The sequence below is a fragment of the Haliotis rubra genome, unplaced genomic scaffold, assembly GCF_003918875.1.
Source record: "Haliotis rubra isolate DU_JTF1 unplaced genomic scaffold, ASM391887v1 Scf232, whole genome shotgun sequence".
NCBI lineage: Eukaryota > Metazoa > Mollusca > Gastropoda > Lepetellida > Haliotidae > Haliotis > Haliotis rubra.
Window position 1 is genome coordinate 260,261 of NW_025766359.1, and position 19,099 is coordinate 279,359.

General features: G+C 40.2%; 1 protein-coding gene across 1 annotated transcript; it reads left to right on the forward strand.

Moving 5' to 3' along the window:
• The first annotated feature begins 5,123 nt into the window (after positions 1 to 5,123).
• On the forward strand, positions 5,124 to 17,343 carry LOC124278150. The gene is made up of 3 exons (XM_046713886.1): positions 5,124 to 5,317; positions 15,850 to 15,971; positions 16,300 to 17,343. The coding sequence occupies exons 1-3, from the start codon at positions 5,216 to 5,218 to the stop codon at positions 16,775 to 16,777; spliced, it is 702 nt and encodes a 233-aa protein (XP_046569842.1). The 5' UTR covers positions 5,124 to 5,215; the 3' UTR covers positions 16,778 to 17,343.
• Positions 17,344 to 19,099: the final 1,756 nt, after the last annotated feature.

Below are 19,099 nucleotides of genomic sequence, written 5' to 3' on the forward strand. Positions count from 1 at the left end.
GTCTCTTGGCGTTACAATGTCAAGGTATCATTACTTGCATACCAAAGGAAGGTAGGGACCGCAGATACTTAAAAAATTGGTGCCCAATTGGCTTGTTAAACACAGACTACAAAATCGAGTCCAGCGCAATTGCTCGTGGAATTAAAACAGAGTTACCAAATATAACAAGCGAAACACAAACTGGTTTTATGAAAGGCAGATTTATCAGAGAAAACACAAGAATATTGTATGTTTTGATAAACCACTGTGAAGAACATAAACTCCCCGGACTTATGGTAATGGTTGATTTTGAAAAGGCATTTGACTCTCTAGAATGGGAAGTTATCGATAAAGCATTAAACACATTTAATTTTGGCCCCTCCGTTAGAGAATGCATTAGACTTTTTACTCAAAATAGTCACAGTGCTATAATAAACTCTGGACATATTTCCAATTTTTTCAGTCTGGGTCAGGGATGTCGACAAGGAGATCCTCTATCGCTTTACCTATTCATAATATGTGCAGAATTGCTTGCTATTTCTGTTAAACGTAACAAAAATATCAACGGGATTAATTTTAAAAGAGTAGAATATTCTATTTTCCAATATGCAGATGATACAAATTTCTCCTATCATCCTAAGCCACGGCATGTCTATACCGGTATATATCTTTTTACCGCAAAAGGCCCCCAATCCCTATCCACATGGATATGTACGGTTTAGTGTAAAAGCATGGCCACTATATTCTATCTTGGAATAAAATAAATAAATAAATAAATGAAAAATATAATAATAATAATAAAAAATCAATAAGAAGAAGCCAATCTAATCGAGACTGTAGCCATGTCAACAGGGACAGTATTATAATCAGACAACTGAAAACAAACAACATTACTCCCTGGCCATGCTGAGGTTCAACAAATTGAACTTAGACATTTACTTAGAGGAAACATTCACACCATCTCCAGTAGGACAAACGTTCATCAGTATGGGTTTCATTAACAATGAAATCACCTACCTTATTGTGTTTTCAGCCAGAGGTCATATCTATTATTCCCCTTGTATTGCAGTTTACCATAGAAAGGCAACATGAGACAGACAAGGTCAGATGTCACAAGAAGTCATGGGTCAGCAAGTGGACAGCAAGACATTTCTGTAATTCAAGATTGACAAACATGACGATAAAACATTGTGACGAGAGCGGAGACAGTGACACAGACAATAGTTCACGTGTAGCTGAAGGGTAGAGCCCGACTACAGGCTGACTGAAGGCCACTTAATGATGTTCCTTGACCACTCAGCAGGAAGGTGACTAGGTATTATAACTCATCTTTCATGCTTTACATCTTTTTTCTGACTTTTTATGAATACCTTCCAGTTAAAATTGTCAGTGGTCATCAAAGGCCATTTCTGTGTGTTTATATTTATTTAATGTCATAACGTTTTCTTCAAACTAATAATTAAGGAAGAGAGTTTTTATGGATGTCAACCTTTTTATTATGAGGAAGACAACGTTTCGGAGTATATAACTAATGATTATCAGAAAATCTGATGGCAAAGTTTAAATTACAAATATCATCACAAACAATATTTCAGATGATAAATGATGGAATCTGAAAACAGTAAGACACAGTCTTCCATTATTTAGGTTACCCCAGACATTCAAGACTGATGAACTATTCCCACCCAGCAGTTACATAGTGGTCACAGACCCTCCTTTTCTTGTCAACTGTCTGTGAAGAAACACTGTTTTATCCCAACTTTAAGCAGCTTTGTTGGTTTCAATTCCCAGACGTCTCATGGGTTCACGGAACAGATTTTATTACTCTTCCCTCAATCATCACACAGGAGAAAGAATTCCCATACATCAGCATCCATAGATCACCTATTGTTGGGACAATGTTTGTTGTTTATAATGGATGTCACAGTGGATATGAGTCAGTTTATGGATTAGTTTAAATTTCATGCAGACCACAAATTATATAACTATATTTTAAAGGCTGTTAGGTATTTTGAAAATGTATACATTCATGGTGCACCAGAGACTGGATATGATGTCCAGTGATGACCATTTATAAATGGTAAACTTGATGACATGACCTGATGCTTGTTTCAGCACATTGTAATATTTCTCTGCCCAGTACATGCTTCACCCTCGAGTGGGTAGCCAGAACTAAATCATTAACTCCTTAAAATGGTATTAGACGGAAGGTCTTTAATATCCTGTATGCAACAGGGATTACTCTATAGGTTTGCACACATAACAGTCTAGTCTGTTACAGGAAATACTCTATATATAGGTTTGCACACATAACAGTCTAGTCTGTTACAGGGATTACTCTATAGGTTTGCACACATAACAGTCTAGTCTGTTACAGGGATTACTCTATATATAGGTTTGCACACATAACAGTCTAGTCTGTTACAGGGATTACTCTATATATAGGTTTGCACACATAACAGTCTAGTCTGTTACAGGGATTACTCTATATATAGGTTTGCACACATAACAGTCTAGTCTGTTACAGGGATAACTCTATATATAGGTTTGCACACATAACAGTCTAGTCTGTTACAGGAATTACTCTATATATAGGTTTGCACACATAACAGTCTAGTCTGTTACAGGGATTACTCTATACAGGTTTGCACACATAACAGTCTGTTACAGAGACTACTCTATATAGGTTTGCACACATAACAGTCTGTTACAGGGATTACTCTATACAGGTTTGCACCCATAACAGTCTGTTACAGGGATTACTATATATTGGTTGGCAGGAATTATTCTATACTAGTTTGCTGGGATTACTCTACACTGGATTGCACACATAAAATCTGTTGGAGGGATTTCTCTATACTAGTTTGCATACATACAATTTGGTACAGGGATTACTCTATACTAGTTTGCACACATACAATTTGTTGGAGGGATTACTCTATACTAGTTTGCACACATACAATTTGGTACAGGGATTACTCTATACTAGTTTGCATACATACAATTTGTTGGAGGGATTACTCTATACTAGTTTGCACACATACAATCTGTTACAGGGATTACTCTATACTAGTTTGCATACATACAATTTGTTGAAGGGATTACTCTATACTAGTTTGCACACATACAATTTGTTGGAGGGATTACTCTATACTAGTTTGCACACATACAATTGTTGCAGGGATTACTCTGTACTAGTTTGCACACATACAATTGTTGCAGGGATTACTCTATACTAGTTTGCACACATACAATTGTTGCAGGGATTACTCTATACTAGTTTGCACACATACAATTGTAGCAGGGATTACTCTATACTAGTTTGCACACATACAATTGTTGCAGGGATTACTCTATACTAGTTTGCACACATACAATTTGTTGGAGGGATTACTCTGTACTAGTTTGCACACATACAATTGTTGCAGGGATTACTCTATACTAGTTTGCACACATACAATTGTTGCAGGGATTACTCTGTACTAGTTTGCACACATACAATCTGTTGCAGGGATTACTCTATACTAGTTTGCCCACATACAATTGTTGCAGGGATTACTCTTTACTAGTTTGCACACATACAATTTGTTGCAGGGATTACTCTATACTAGTTTGCACACATACAATCTGTTGCAGGGATTACTCTATACTAGTTTGCACACATACAATTTGTTGCAGGGATTACTCTATACTAGTTTGCACACATACAATCTGTTGCAGGGATTACTCTATACTAGTTTGCACACATACAATTGTTGCAGGGATTACTCTATACTAGTTTGCACACATACAATTTGTTGCAGGGATTACTCTATACTAGTTTGCACACATACAATTGTTGCAGGGATTACTCTATACTAGTGTTGCACTCTATATACAATTTGTGTTGCAGGGATTACTCTATACTAGTTTGCACACATACAATTGTTGCAGGGATTACTCTATACTAGTTTGCACACATACAATTGTTGCAGGGATTACTCTATACTAGTTTGCACACATACAATTGTTGCAGGGATGGGATTACTCTTTACTAGTTTGCACTAGTTTGCACACATACAATTGTTGCAGGGATTACTCTATACTAGTTTGCACACATACAATTGTTGCAGGGATTACTCTATACTAGTTTGCACACATACAATTGTTGCAGGGATTACTCTATACTAGTTTGCACACATACAATTGTTGCAGGGATTACTCTATACTAGTTTGCACACATACAATTGTTGCAGGGATTACTCTATACTAGTTTGCACACATACAATTGTTGCAGGGATTACTCTATACTAGTTTGCACACATACAATTGTAGCAGGGATTACTCTATACTAGTTTGCACACATACAATTGTTGCAGGGATTACTCTATACTAGTTTGCACACATACAATTTGTTGCAGGGATTACTCTATACTAGTTTGCACACATACAATTGTTGCAGGGATTACTCTGTACTAGTTTGCACACATACAATTGTTGCAGGGATTACTCTATACTAGTTTGCACACATACAATTGTTGCAGGGATTACTCTATACTAGTTTGCACACATACAATTGTTGCAGGGATTACTCTATACTAGTTTGCACACATACAATTGTTGCAGGGATTACTCTATACTAGTTTGCACACATACAATTTGTTGGAGGGATTACTCTGTACTAGTTTGCACACATACAATTGTTGCAGGGATTACTCTATACTAGTTTGCACACATACAATCTGTTGCAGGGATTACTCTATACTAGTTTGCACACATACAATCTGTTGCAGGGATTACTCTATACTAGTTTGCACACATACAATCTGTTGCAGGGATTACTCTATACTGAAATTGAACTTTGTATCCATATTCACAATGCTTTGAATTTCATTCATACTCATTTTGTATCTACAGTTCAACATGATGATGAACATTTTGACACCCGATTGATGCTGATATTACTTTTGCCAATGATATGATTGTAGATCTGCATGTGTAACGTACATGCATAACAACCAATGATATGACCGAAGATCAATGTGTATAACATACAATGATGTCACTGAAGATTTACATTTTGGTGTTGATCTGTAAGTCACAAATTATGGTTCCATGTTCAACAGAATCCCGCAATACAGACAAGTCACGTGATGTCAGTACAACGGTCATGTGACTTTTCAAAGATGGCAGCGCCCATATATTTCGAAATGTGGTGCAGTCGATTTTGATTTCTACTTGATTATACATAGCGACAATGACTACGAGAGAAACATTTGACGATGTATTTGACGACGAAGCGGCCGATGAACCAATCCAACGTCGAGAATGGAGTAAAGTTGAAACAGATCTGAAGAAGGTGGTATTTTTAATCGTGATCCAGTGCCACATATTTTCGGCTGAAGTTGTCGTTGTCGGCTCAGGTACAACGGATATATACCCTAAAGAAAGTCAGAATACAGAAACTACCCGGTGCCCTAAAGGTGGGACGATCCCTAAACCCAAACCGTGTGTAGTGGTTCAGGTTCAGATGATTGTGTGCGTTGTTGTTGTGCGTCACGAAATATTCGTTCCTGTGTATGCTCTTATATAACGCAATCAAATTCATTTCCGATCAGGAAAAATACACAGTGGGGAATGGATTCGTCCTGGGTACATTTCTGTATACACATCTGGAGTAACCGTGCCAACAACGACACCTTTAGCTATATTTCGTTCAAAAGATCACCAAATATTCATCACAAAATCATTTGGGAGATTGTAGTAGGATGAGTGTTTAGAGTAGTATTTAAGGATAGAATTGAATTGGCTATGTATTTTAACCGTCAGTAATAAATATACATGGAAGAACCTTTTGAATAATCGCTGGTTCTATCCCCGGATGCGTCATACCTAAAGACGTTCAAATATGGTATTTGTTGGTCCCTGCCTGGCGTTCGGCATTTATGGGTACAACAAGGACTGGTCGGCTCGGAGTCAGTACACTGTGTCTGAGTGGGGTCATGCTTAACTGCGGCATGGTACCTCAGTGAGCTAGCAGTATAAAACCAGCTTAAGTCTGGGCTAGTACCAGCAGCCGCACATACACATGCACACACGCAGGGGTCTGAAACAACTTTAAAATTGCTAGTGTACTCCAGTACACTGGCACATGTAAAATCACTTGCCCTGATAATTTTTCAACTATACCAGCCGTTTTCTTGTTAAGTTTTTAAATAAATAACATAATTAACATTGGAAAGTCAACTGGACACCGGTACAGTGTGATATACAAATTTGCTTGCCCGACAGAAAAAGACACTGGACTCGGGCGTCGGGCAGTGGGTTATTTCCACCTCTGGCACATCATCATATGAGCAAAATATTCTCAAGTACGACGTTAAACCCCATGTCACCTCACCTCACCTTTTGAATATACCCGTGACGGTCCGGGTTAGAATTGATCTTCAGTATCCCATGGTTGTCGTAAGAGGCGACTAAGGAGATCAGGTGGTCATATCCCAGTTGCGTAGATCAATGTTCATGCTGTTGCTCCCTGGATTGTCTGGTCCAGACTCGATTATTTACAGACCGCCACCATATTAGCTGGACTATTGCTGAGTGCGGCGTAAAACTAAACTCACTCACTCCTTTTGAATATACAATATGTTCATCAGTCTCATCTGGTATTCCACTTTTTGTCGAAAACGGCCAGTATATTGCATTGTGACTTTCATTCATTTCAATGCTTTTACAATTTGTGTTACATATACTATATTACAATATGAAATAATTGCATATGTACCTGTTACAGTCATTCTCTAAGCTTGATGCTGATTCTGAAATTCAATTACCAGACTTCTCTGAATTCAGTTAAAATTATGTTGAGTTTGTCTCCTTGAGTTTAAGGCTTTATGTTTGTGTCAGATTAATACAGTTAAGCTGCTTGAAACTGAAACTAGTGAAAGTTTGTCATGTTTCCACTATAAGTTTAAGAGTGCGTCCTAGTCAGTGTTGTTTTCGAGTAAATTAAGAGTCTACTTTGTAATTAAAAATTCCTTTTGAGGTAATTATCATTTCACAGGTACTTTGGTTTGAATGTGAAACCAGGGTGAGGTTCCTGTTTTTCTTCTTGGTTGCGATTGATTTCAGTGACATTTTGTAGAAACTGACTGACTGAGTTTAGTTTTACTCCGCTTTTAGCAATATTGCAGCAATATCACGGCGGGGACACCAGAAATGGGCTTCACACATTGTGCCTGTGTGCGGAATCAAACCCAGGTCTTCGGCGTGACGAGCCAATGCTTTAACCACTAGGCTACCCCACCGCCCCGACATTTTGTAGAGAACTGCAGGGATTGGGATAGAGAACTTTGACAATGGGCCATTTTCACAATTATTAGCCATTTTCTGAATTTAGAATGGGCCACTGCCCTTGTATCAACAGTAGACTTCAAAATTTTATGGGCCATTAAATGGCCCCTGCCTTTCCCAATCCCTGGGACTGTTTTAGTACAACCTCTTAGTCAGGAAAGTATGATAAGAGTCTCTATACACATGCACTAAGTTGTGAATGGGCACAGAAAACTGTATAGGTCAGCAAACGTACCTTGCTTCATTTATTGTATGAAGTTTGGTATTGTTTTAAGGATACACAAAGTCTCATTACACTGGCCAATGTGGTGAGATATCAAAGGCATTTTGACTTTGCTGCAGTGGTGAAGTGGTAAATAGTAAAACAAGCTGAGATTACCTATGCCCACATGGTGGAACTACAGTTGGTCAAATCAAGTAATTGATGACAATTCACAAGTGTATTCTGTTGCAGTGGCACACGGTACAGCAATTCTTTGAGATACTTACAACTAGTTTCTATTTGTCATTTGTGTAAGTTTGTGGAAAATGTTATTTTTCCTTATCCTGACTCATGCTTATTGCTTGTCTTCTTCTTCTTGCGAACATAGTGGAACACGTGTATCTCCCAATTGAAGTTCCCTTCAATTAAAAAATCACTAATTAGTACTCACCACGAGTTACCTCCCTTCCACAAGCGCGGGAACGAGGGCGCCACCTGAACCCATGTGCCTCACTCTCTCCTTCGCCCAGTGAGCTGGACGTGAGAGCGCCTGTGTCTCCCAACACACTATATCCTTTATTTATATTTAGTTTAGTACCTCTTATATTCAGTTATAGAGGTGTAACTAGTATCCTTATTCAACTTGCATTGATTATTAGTCGTGTTTCTGCTGTTTTATTCACGGTTCGCCGTGTTTGTTCAGCAGTTTACGTTAATGAGAATCTGCACAGGTTGTAAACTACGTTATTCCGCTACCGATCCACATTTAAAATGCCCTAGTTGCATTACTCCATGTTCTATTGTTTCTCGTTGTAAATTATGTATTAATTTACCAATTTCTGCCTTTGATAAATATTTATGTTCCGTTTTGAGACGGAAGGCAGATAAATCTCGCAAACAATCTTCAGTCATGGCTAATAGATCGGAAGCTATTATACCCTGTCAACTGTTGACTGACGACCCGCCACCGGCTGGTGGCATGCCGGAGTTTCCCTCGGGGGATAAGCGTGGGACGCAGTCCGCTATGTCCAAGAAGCGACCTGCATCTCAAGACATTCCGTCTTCACAGTCTAAGACTAGGAAAGCGTCCACATCATCTCAACGTACGCTTCGAACCCCCAGGTCCACAGCTTCGTCAAAAGGGAAATCTACGAAAACTACAAATAATTTTGCCTCCGATATTCTACCTGTCTCAGAATTATGTTTATATGATGATGACATTCCGATTATCATTCCAGATGTACGTCATAAGAAACGTCCAGTATCTGCTACCGTCACTACAGCGCAGATAAACACGCAACCAGAGATGCCTACGCTGACGCCTGAGTTTACGATTGAGGGTCCCGTCACTTTCACAGAGAGGCCACCCTCAACGCCAGCGCAGACCGTCCCAGACGACCTGGTTAACCAAATCATGAGACTGATGGAGGACCGTTACGGTTTACAGAGGCCCCAGAGCCACGGGCCCCAGAGCCCAACCCTTAATAAGTCATACAGGGCCCCAGAGCCCGCCTTGGCTTCGCGTAGGGCCCCAGAGCCCACAAACGCGCCTCTGCGAAGGGCAACCCAGCCCGTAGCGATCAGTTCGCAAAGGAAGTCCCAGGCCGCCTCAGCGAAGGAGCTAGAGCCTATCCAGTTGCGAGAGACATCGCGGAGAAGGAGCGCTTCGCCGAGCCCACACCCTGTAGAACACAGAGGTCGTTCGCGAAGCAAGCGCTCATATGTCGATTCGGACACTGACTCGATACATTCGCGAAGGCTAAGTGGCTCCATATCTTCCTCGCCCAGAAGATTTAGAAGAGCTTCGCGAAGTCCCCAGCGTTCGCCGAGGATGTCTCCTCCAAGGTCTCCTTACACTAGCCACTCGTCAGTCCGTTCACCACAGTCCTCTCATAGATCTTCCTACAGATCTAGGACTCCGACATGTGACCCTACATCAGAGGAAGAAGGTATCATTTTCTCAGATGCTGAGATCAGATACTGGATGGTGAATGAGTTACAACTTGCTTCCCCATCGAAGAACGAGAATTCAACTCAGACTTACCTGATGAAGGATGATGATGTAAGCAATATCACCTTACCTCCTATTGATCCGATTGCAGCGGTACCAGCTAATTTGGATACAGCCTGTTCCAAATCTTCAAAAGTCCAATCTACACATTTCCCGGTCTTCAATGCCAAGAAATTTGCTGGACACAATATGGACCCCTTTTTCAAGGCCCAGGATATTGATGACAACTTTAAATTAGTCAGCGATTCCAAGTCCAGAAGTTACAAAGTAGACGATCGCAAATTCGCTCAACTAGATACCATCGCCAGGAGGATGTTCTTTGGATTGAATAGATCTAGAACGATTAATGAAACTCTCATCACCAAGTTCAAGAATTCTACAGAGGAGGAAGATAGAATGATCTACTCAGCTCTACTCATGCAGAAAAGAGACCACCAATTTCTTACAGAGCACCTATCAGCGCTTACTGAAACTACTACCATGGCTCGTCGGCAAGGCTTACTAGCCTCCTGCTCTTGGGATAAGCAATTTACAGAATCTCTATACACAGCTCCATGGTCATCGCCCTTACTGTTTGGTGGCAACATAGACAAGGTCTCCAAAGAAGTATCTAAAGACTCAAGAGAGGTTCTTATGATCAGATCCATGGATACCTTAGCGAACGTCATTAAACAGTCAACACAGAGATACTCGGGCAAGTCTAAGTTTTCGGGGCTACAGAGAGCACGGGACAAGAAATTAGCTGCAGCTAAAGATCCCAAGGATTCTTTTCGTCGCCCATACAACAAATTTAGGGGAGGATCAGCTAGAGGCAGATCATCCAGAGGTGCCCGTGGATTTAGACGATGAAATTCAGGTTCGGAACGACTGGAGTCTTCCACCCCCAGCCGTTCCAGTACAACCGTCTCCAGTGGGTGGACGCCTTCAGCTACACTGGGAAAACTGGGGAATACTACAAGATCCATATGTATCCAACATCCTACAGCACGGATATCTAATACAACTCAAGGCCAAGCCTCCATTAACAGTCAACCCCCCAGGGTTCAACGTTCAATCGGCACAACTACCTATGTTAAGAGAAACAGTACTTACTCTACTAAACAAACAGGCCTTAGAAGTTCTGGATCAACGAAACATCGTACCAGGTTTCTACTCCCCAGTTTTCCTAGTGCCGAAGAAAAATTCCAAGGAGAAGTTTCGCATAACTCCGGCATTTAATTCGTCCCAAAGATTACATGGCCAGCATAGATTTGCAAGACGCATATCTACACATTCCGATTCATCCCAACTCAAGGAAATATCTAAGATTTATCCTAGATGGGAAACATTACCAATGGAAGGTTCTTCCCTTCGGAATCACATCGGCCCCTTGGGTATTCACAAGAGTGACCAAGCCTATTGTCTCATACCTACATCGTCAAGGTCTTCACAGCGCTTTTTACCTAGACGACGGTATACAAGTGGATCCAGATCCACAGCGTCTCAGACTACAGCTGAACTTTATAATCAAGCTACTAACACAATTAGGATGGTTAGTAAATCTACTCAAGTCGGACCTAGAACCAAGCGCCAAGATCTGCAATTTCTAGGTATACGATTTCTAACAGCTCAGAATCGTATTGTAGTCCCGGAGGACAGATGGATCAAGATCCAACAACTTATTCCTCAAGCCCTACTCTCTCCGTTACCACTACGACAGTGGCAGAGCCTATTGGGACTACTCACATCAGCTCAAGACTTGACAGTCAGAGGCAGGCTTCAATTACATCCGTTACAAGTCCTCATCAATGCTCATCTCGAGGACCCTCTACCATTCAGTCTATCAGATTATGTCAAACCACATCTACTCTGGTGGACCAAGAGATTGAATGTTTGCGCAGGCGTCTCCTTAGTAGAGCCGGAATCGAACACACATCTCTACATAGACGCGTCACTACAAGGTTGGTTAGCCCACCTTGCTGGCAGGACAGCGTCAGGCCTATGGAGCAATCAAGAGAGCAAATGTCACATAAATCTGCTAGAGATGCAAGCAGTCATAAACGCCATAAGTCACTGGAGCAACATACTACAGAACGCTCAGTTGATGATTCACACAGACAATTCAACAGTAGCGTTTTATGTGAACAAACAAGGTTCAACAAGGTCACAGAACCTACTGACTCGATGTTTTAGACTGTTCGATTTAATCGACAATCTAAACATACACGTCAGAACCTGCCACATTCAGGAGCAAAGAATGTATTAGCAGGCGCTCTCTCGGCCACACCAACCGTCGCCGACAGAATGGATGCTCCACACAGAGATATTCAATCAAATAATCATGGAAATAGGATCTCCACTGATAGACCTATTCGCCACTTTCGATTCAACAAGCAACTGACAACATTCGTAGGTCGCCAGTGCCAGACCCACTAGCATGGGCAACGGGCGGCTCTAAGCATATCGTGGGAGAGACTCAGCGGCGTCACGCTTTCCGCCTCCAGTGTTGATCCCACAAGTCTTACAGAAAATCAGTCAAGCGCCAGAGCCTCCATCTGATTCAGTTCAGCCCTACTGGCCAGCAAGAACTTGGTTTCCAGATCTCATTCAAGTAATGGGAAAACCAATTCTTCAGCTCCCACAACGCCAATCTATTGATACATCCGCGACACCAAACAAGTGCACGAAACACCAGAAGCATTCCAACTTCGCGTATGGATTGTATCAAGGCATGTCTGAATAAGAGAGGTTATTCTGCCAGAGCTGCTAAAGCGGTCACGCTTGCACTACGTAACTCAACTCGTAACTTGTACGATGACAAATGGCACAGTTTTGTCAATTACGCTGCTAAGAAAGGATTTACAGCCAGATATGCTACACATCCTCAAGTGGCAGATTTCTTATGTTATCTACGGCAAACTAAGAATCTAAAGGCTCAACCTTGTCCACTTATCTTGCAGCTATAAGTTCTGTCATAACTATGCGAGCGAGCGTCAAGTTAACAAAACACCGGAGTTACTCACTTTGTTCTGGCGTTCTGATTGGAGGATCAGAAAGCGGAAGTTTCAGCTCCAGCCTGGGATCTAAATATAGTGCTCCAACACCTCACTAGTGAGGCTTATGAACCATTGCTATCTACATCGTTTGAATCACTGACCCACAAAACCTTATTCCTGTTAGCACTAGCTACGGCCGCCAGGATGTCAGAGATTCACGCTTTGGATTACGAGAGAACACGCTTTGATGATATTCATAACATCGCTCATCTGGGACTTCGCTGGGATTTTATAGCGAAAAACCAACTGCCAGGTCAACCAGACAGATTATTCCACGTCCCAGCTCTCTCATCCATACTTGGACCGCATGATACGATGGATCTATCACTATGCCCAGTGAGGGCACTGAAAATATATCTCCAACGATCCAAACAGAACAGAGGGAAATTCAAGAGATTATTTATCCCTATATCTACAGCTCACATGAGCGGAAGTCTCACGTACTCACGATCTCTATCTGGATCAGAACTGTCATACTACGTGCCTACAAGGCTGCAGGACTCGACCCTCCAAGAGCTTCTAATCCTCACGAAATTAGAGAGCCAGCCTCAACTCTCGCTCTACATGGGAATTGCTCGTTGAATACCATAATGGAGGGATGTTTCTGGAGATCCGATATGGTGTTTGCCAACCACTATCTGAGATATATCACCACCGAGGACGTCTCAGGTATCCACCATTTCGGTCCCATGGTCCTCGCTCAACAGTTGACAGTTCCACGGAGAAGATAAGTCTATCTTACAGATTTTATACTTATCTGATAACAGTACTAATAGCTACATGCTATCTATATATTTTGCTTAAGTTTAATTTATTATCTTAAGCTCAGTACTATGGTCTTTATATCATACTATATATAAGTTTATAACTCCTAGGAGTTTTGCTACTGTATATATATGTTCAGCTTAAGTTTCATCAATCCTTAAGCTCAAGTCATATGGTCATATGCATAAATGTATTGGCTAACAAACTCTAAGGAGTTGGTTACTATTATACAGCTTAAGTTATAATTATATCTTAAGCACAGTACTATACTATTATAGCTTAAATATATTAATAGCTTCAGCTTACATTGATGTTGTATATACTTTTATCATATTCTATAAATTGTAATAACCTTTATATGGCAGCTGATAAGTTAAACAGCAGGAATTCATCAGTTCAGTGCCTTTATGAAGTTCCCATAGGGTTATTACAATCATCACAGTTCAAATCACTAATTATTAAAATCCAAAGTATATATATTCCCACCTCCTTTTCCTTCGGATTCTACAAGCAATAAGCATGAGTCAGGATAAGGAAAAATATGAAATTTTTAGAGTAAAATTAATATTTTATACTTATCCTGACTCATGAGGTAAGCCCTCCCGTCCTCCCCACTTAACACTTTGGATTTCTTCGGAAAAATAAAGTGTCGGGCTCGAAACAAAAGGAGAGAGTGAGGCACATGGGTTCAGGTGGCGCCCTCGTTCCCGAGCTTGTGGAAGGGAGGTAACTCGTGGTGAGTACTAATTAGTGATTTTTTAATTGAAGGGAACTTCAATTGGGAGATACACGTGTTCCACTATGTTCGCAAGAAGAAGAAGACAAGCAATAAGCATGAGTCAGGATAACTATAAAATATTAATTTTACTCTAAAAATTTCATTATTTTCTAATAATTTAAATCATTTATTAATAAATGCAACCACTGACAATTTACTGTTGTCAAAATTATCAACTGAACTGTGGGGAATATTTTTTGCTTACTCTGGGATGGTATGCATCTGCTCTACATAAGGTACATTGTAAGATAAGTATAATGTTTTCAGCCACAGAAGTATGTTGCATACCATTTTGACATGACCCCATAGTCTTTAGCCACATGAACATGTAGGGGTCAATGTACAATCATGGTTTCTTCTGTCTCAAATAAAAGAAAGAAGAAAGGTTGTAAGGTTAAGATGCAAGTAAACAGGGATTGGGTGGTTACAATGAGTTGCTAACTCACTTGTCCATTGTTGAAACTTGACTATCAGCAGGTATACTTAAAGGTCACATGCAACGTAAAACACCACTTTGCAGATTCTGATACCTTTCGGTATGGACTTACCGAAACAAATCATCAAAAATGCAAATTCAACTTATAAAGTTGAAAAATAACGCGATGAAAAAAACCGCGCGAAATCGGAGTTCAAACGATTCACTAATTTTCCCCTGACTTTTCGGGGGAGAACTGGTTTCAACAGCTGGACTGCGTTCATAGCATGTGCGCAGTGAAATAGGTTCGCGCAACTTGGAAGCGGGCTGTCCAGTGAATACTCAGTGAAGGCTTTGGTGTGAGCTATTTTCCTAATGTTTTGTTGATATCTCACAGGCGCGAGCTTTTTATATGTTATGACAGTAAATAAACTGTTTATATAATTTCATTTGTCTATTTCACCACACGTTCTTCTTACCGAGTCACTTTCTCAGTTCGATACTTAAAAGCAATGTCATTATTTAGCGTTGACAGAATTTCTAACTGTGATATAGATATGTCGTTGTCACAGACAAAACTCAATGTCTTGTTTTATTGACACCTGTGTGTCTGCCTTGTGTCAGCCCGATCTGTCGACAAATGCCTGTCGTCTGCCTGCCTGTCTGCTAATGACAATATTCAATACACAAATGCGATCACTGACCACATGCAATTTGAACTTAACACCAATCAGGCTATACACCATAAACAAAACGCATTGATTTATGGCCCGAGTTCGGTCTCTGTCACATTATGTAATTACACAGACAGGTAGGTGTGATACTTGAACACATGACATGTTATGGTGTCTGTTGATTGCAAAATGTTATACACAAAAAATGAACATGTATTTACAAAACCCAACATCTCTATATATACACACACAATGAGCCGTGAAGGCGGCATCTGCTAATGAACCAGCCGTTACACTTGAGTGCACACCCACCCGCTCTGACTGGGTTCGGTATCCCGGCTGCTTCGTTTCTTGGGAAGTAAACCCAAGTACAAACAATTGCACTTTTGATTTGCGATTGTACGCTTATAATTTTGTTTATATGTTTTTTCATAACCAGCAATGTATATTATATGTCATGAATAAGTGATAATTGTGTTTTAATTATGTTTGATTTTTTGGTTGCATGTGACCTTTAAATGATCCACTAATAGGTCAAGGTTATCATCATTAAGTTGTACTATCATGAACTGTGATCATGGTGATGTGAAACAAGACTCATCTCATCATTGTGTATAGCCAGGTATAGAATGATTATTTCCGTGTATGTCTGTTGCAGGGAGGTTATCGTGAAGGCGTCAAGTCGGGGCAAGAAAGCACATTGCAGTCTGGTTTCAACGCTGGCTATAATCAGGCTGTCAGCATTTGTTTGAAAATGGGACATCTGAGAGGAAAACTCAGGTGATCATTTGTTGTGTGATATTTACAGATCATCAGGAAACTAAATAGTGTCTATTGTTTTAGTTTATAGTTTGCAGCTTTTACTGTCATCAACAAATGAATGCAAAAGTCCGAGTACACAGTTGTCTACATTGTTGGAATGCGTGATTATCTGTGTGATACAGGGTAATAAGATTTGGACCAGGTTTTCATTGTTGATAGTTTACTAAGTTTGTCAACAAAACTTTTGTGAGTATTTGTTTCAAGTGGATGTGATGAACAACTAGATCAAGGGATTTCATATTGACTCCTAGTTAAATGTAAAGGCTTATCCTGTGTTTGGTTTCAGTGCTCATTTGTCATGGAGGAGCAGAGATGCAACATCACCTGAAAGTGAAAAAAAGCATGGTGAAATAGAATTTCTGCTGAAAGAAATTTCGCAATTTGAAAAAGAATTAGTTAAAACAGCCAAGCAAAATACATCCTTAGTGGAGGAAACGACACCAGCCAAACCATTCTGTTCATCAGACAGTTCTAACATTACTGGACAGGATGCTGGTGATGATAAACACAAAGGGTCTGACTCTCCATGTGTCTGTGGTAATGACAAACGCTGTCCACAATCTGTAAATACTATGCCTGAAGCAAGTTGTGAAGAAAAGAAATCAGATCAAAGGGAAACAACTCTCCTGTGGTCAGGATCAGGGGTCCTATCCAGTGAAAATCCAATTCCAGTGTATAAGAATAGCTGTGAAGGTGTAAATACCGAAGCTAATGTTAAGTATGAACATTTCTTTAGAGAAGCAAATACACTGATTAATGAGTAGCTGATATCTTGGAATAAAATCCTGGGAAATGAAAGTAGCTCATCAAACAGCAGTTTCCAGTGTTTTGGATGGAAACAAGAGTCATTAGCAGATTTGTATTTTCACTGTCTCGTATATACTTGAGTTGATAATGGCACCTTGAATAATGGTCCAGTTATAGTGTTCACATTGTTCATCAAAGAACTTGGAGCTTGGAAGTCCATGATTGGCCACCATATGTATGCAGACAATGTTCAACTGCATGATGCCTTCAAACCAAGCCCTGTTGAGATAGACCTTCACCGTCTGTCCGAGGGCTGCAGTGAGATAAAAACGTGGATGTTCAACAACAACTTGAAACTCAGTGACACTAAGACTGAATGTCTTCTCTTTGAAACTGATGTCAGCAGGGCTCAGTCTTGCATCTCCACTTTTGATGTTGGTGACGTAGAGTTACCAGTTTCTGACAGTCATAGAGAATTGGGTGTCACAATTGACTCGGATCTTTCTTTAACCAGTCATGTCAACAATGTTGTGAAAATGTGTTTCCTCAAGCTACGAAACATTGGATCTAAGAAAATATCTAAATGCTGCTGTTATTTTGTCCTTTCACTGGTGATGTGCAGACTCGACTATTGCAACAGTCTCCTCTCTGGCGCTACTAAAGCTCAGCTTTACCACCTTCGACGTGTCCAGAACACTGCTGCGAGAGTTGTTACTCTAACACAGAATTTATTTCTAAATCCCCTACTTCGTTTTCAGATGTCTTCATCATACTGCACCATCTTATCTTCAGGAACTAGTAGAAATTTATACTCCAGGCAGACCCCTTCACTCAGGAAAAAAACCTGTTAACTGTCCCAAAAGTAGGAACATCACAACATTGCAAAAGAACTTTTACTTACACAGCATCAGTCCTACGACTCCTATGGAACAGCCTCCCACAATACCTGAGAGACTTGACACTTTTTTAGCTCATAACTTAGATCTATCTCTGCTCTCAAGCCTTTTCTCACTGTGGGCTGTGAGCATGCACTCAGTCATGGATGTGTGCACACTACAGGTGTTCTGTTACTATATCAAGGGATGTCAACTAGATGAAGAAGGAACACCCAATGTGATTTTAGTCCCATACCATACCACTCATGTGAAACCCATGACATCCAATCAACGTGATTCTTTTCCTTTTAAAAAATATCATCTTTAACTGTAAAATATCTAAACAGATGCCAACTTTTCAGTTTTTGCAACAGGAGCTAAAAAAACTTATGACCAGACAAAATATTCTGCTGTGATAAGTTCAAGAATCAACCACTTTTTCAAATTCTGGTCAATTTGCCACCTTCTGTTTTCTGAATGATGTTTGACAATGTGTATTTAAACATCACTGGAGTCCATGTACCAATGTAGAAAAAGAAAAAAATTGACCATGTGTATTGTGTTAAGAAGCCAAGAATCCTAAGTAGTAAGAATCTAGGGTTGAACAAGTGGAGAACAGATCACCTTGGACAACACAACCACCCTTGTCCCAAGCTTTTAGGAACTCAAGATTATGGGATCATATGAGTGAGTGAGTTTAGTGTTACGCCGCTTTTAGCAATATTCCAGCAATATCACGGCCGGGGACACCAGAAATGGGCTTCACACATTGTACCCATGTGGGGAATCGGGGATCATATGAAGAGATAATGTTAGTATTTATGTCATACATAAGATCCACAACAAGAATGGTATTCCTACACTCTACCCTTTCCTTGTCCACCTACCCAAACAACAGGTGTCTAATGTGGTCATTATATAACATGGGAAGGGAAACAAGTCCTACAGTTTTACAGAGGCAGTTGATAGTTCAAGAAATTCTCTGACCAGTCTGACTGGTAGATATTCAAAGATATTTTAAGTGTTTAGGCCTTTAATTCTAGCAAGCTAGCTGCACTGAGACAAGTGGAAATACTAAGTTTTAAAGAAACATATTCTCTATACAGAAAATAATTATGGCAAGCAATACTATGCTTGTTTCTTTAAAGGTCACATGCAACCCAAAAATCAAACATAATTAAAACACAATTATCACTTCTTAATGACATATAATATGCATTGCTGATTATGAAAAAACAAATAAACAAAATTATAAGCGTATAATCGCAAATCAAAAGTGCAATATTTTGTACTTGGGTTTACCTCCCTCGAAACGAAGCAGCCGGGATACCGAACCCAGTCAGAGCGGGTGGGTGTGCACTCAAGTGTAACGGCTGGTTCATTAGCAGATGCTGCCTTCACGGGTCATTGTGTGTGTATATATAGAAAGTTGGGTTTTGTAAATACATGCTCATTTTTTGTGTA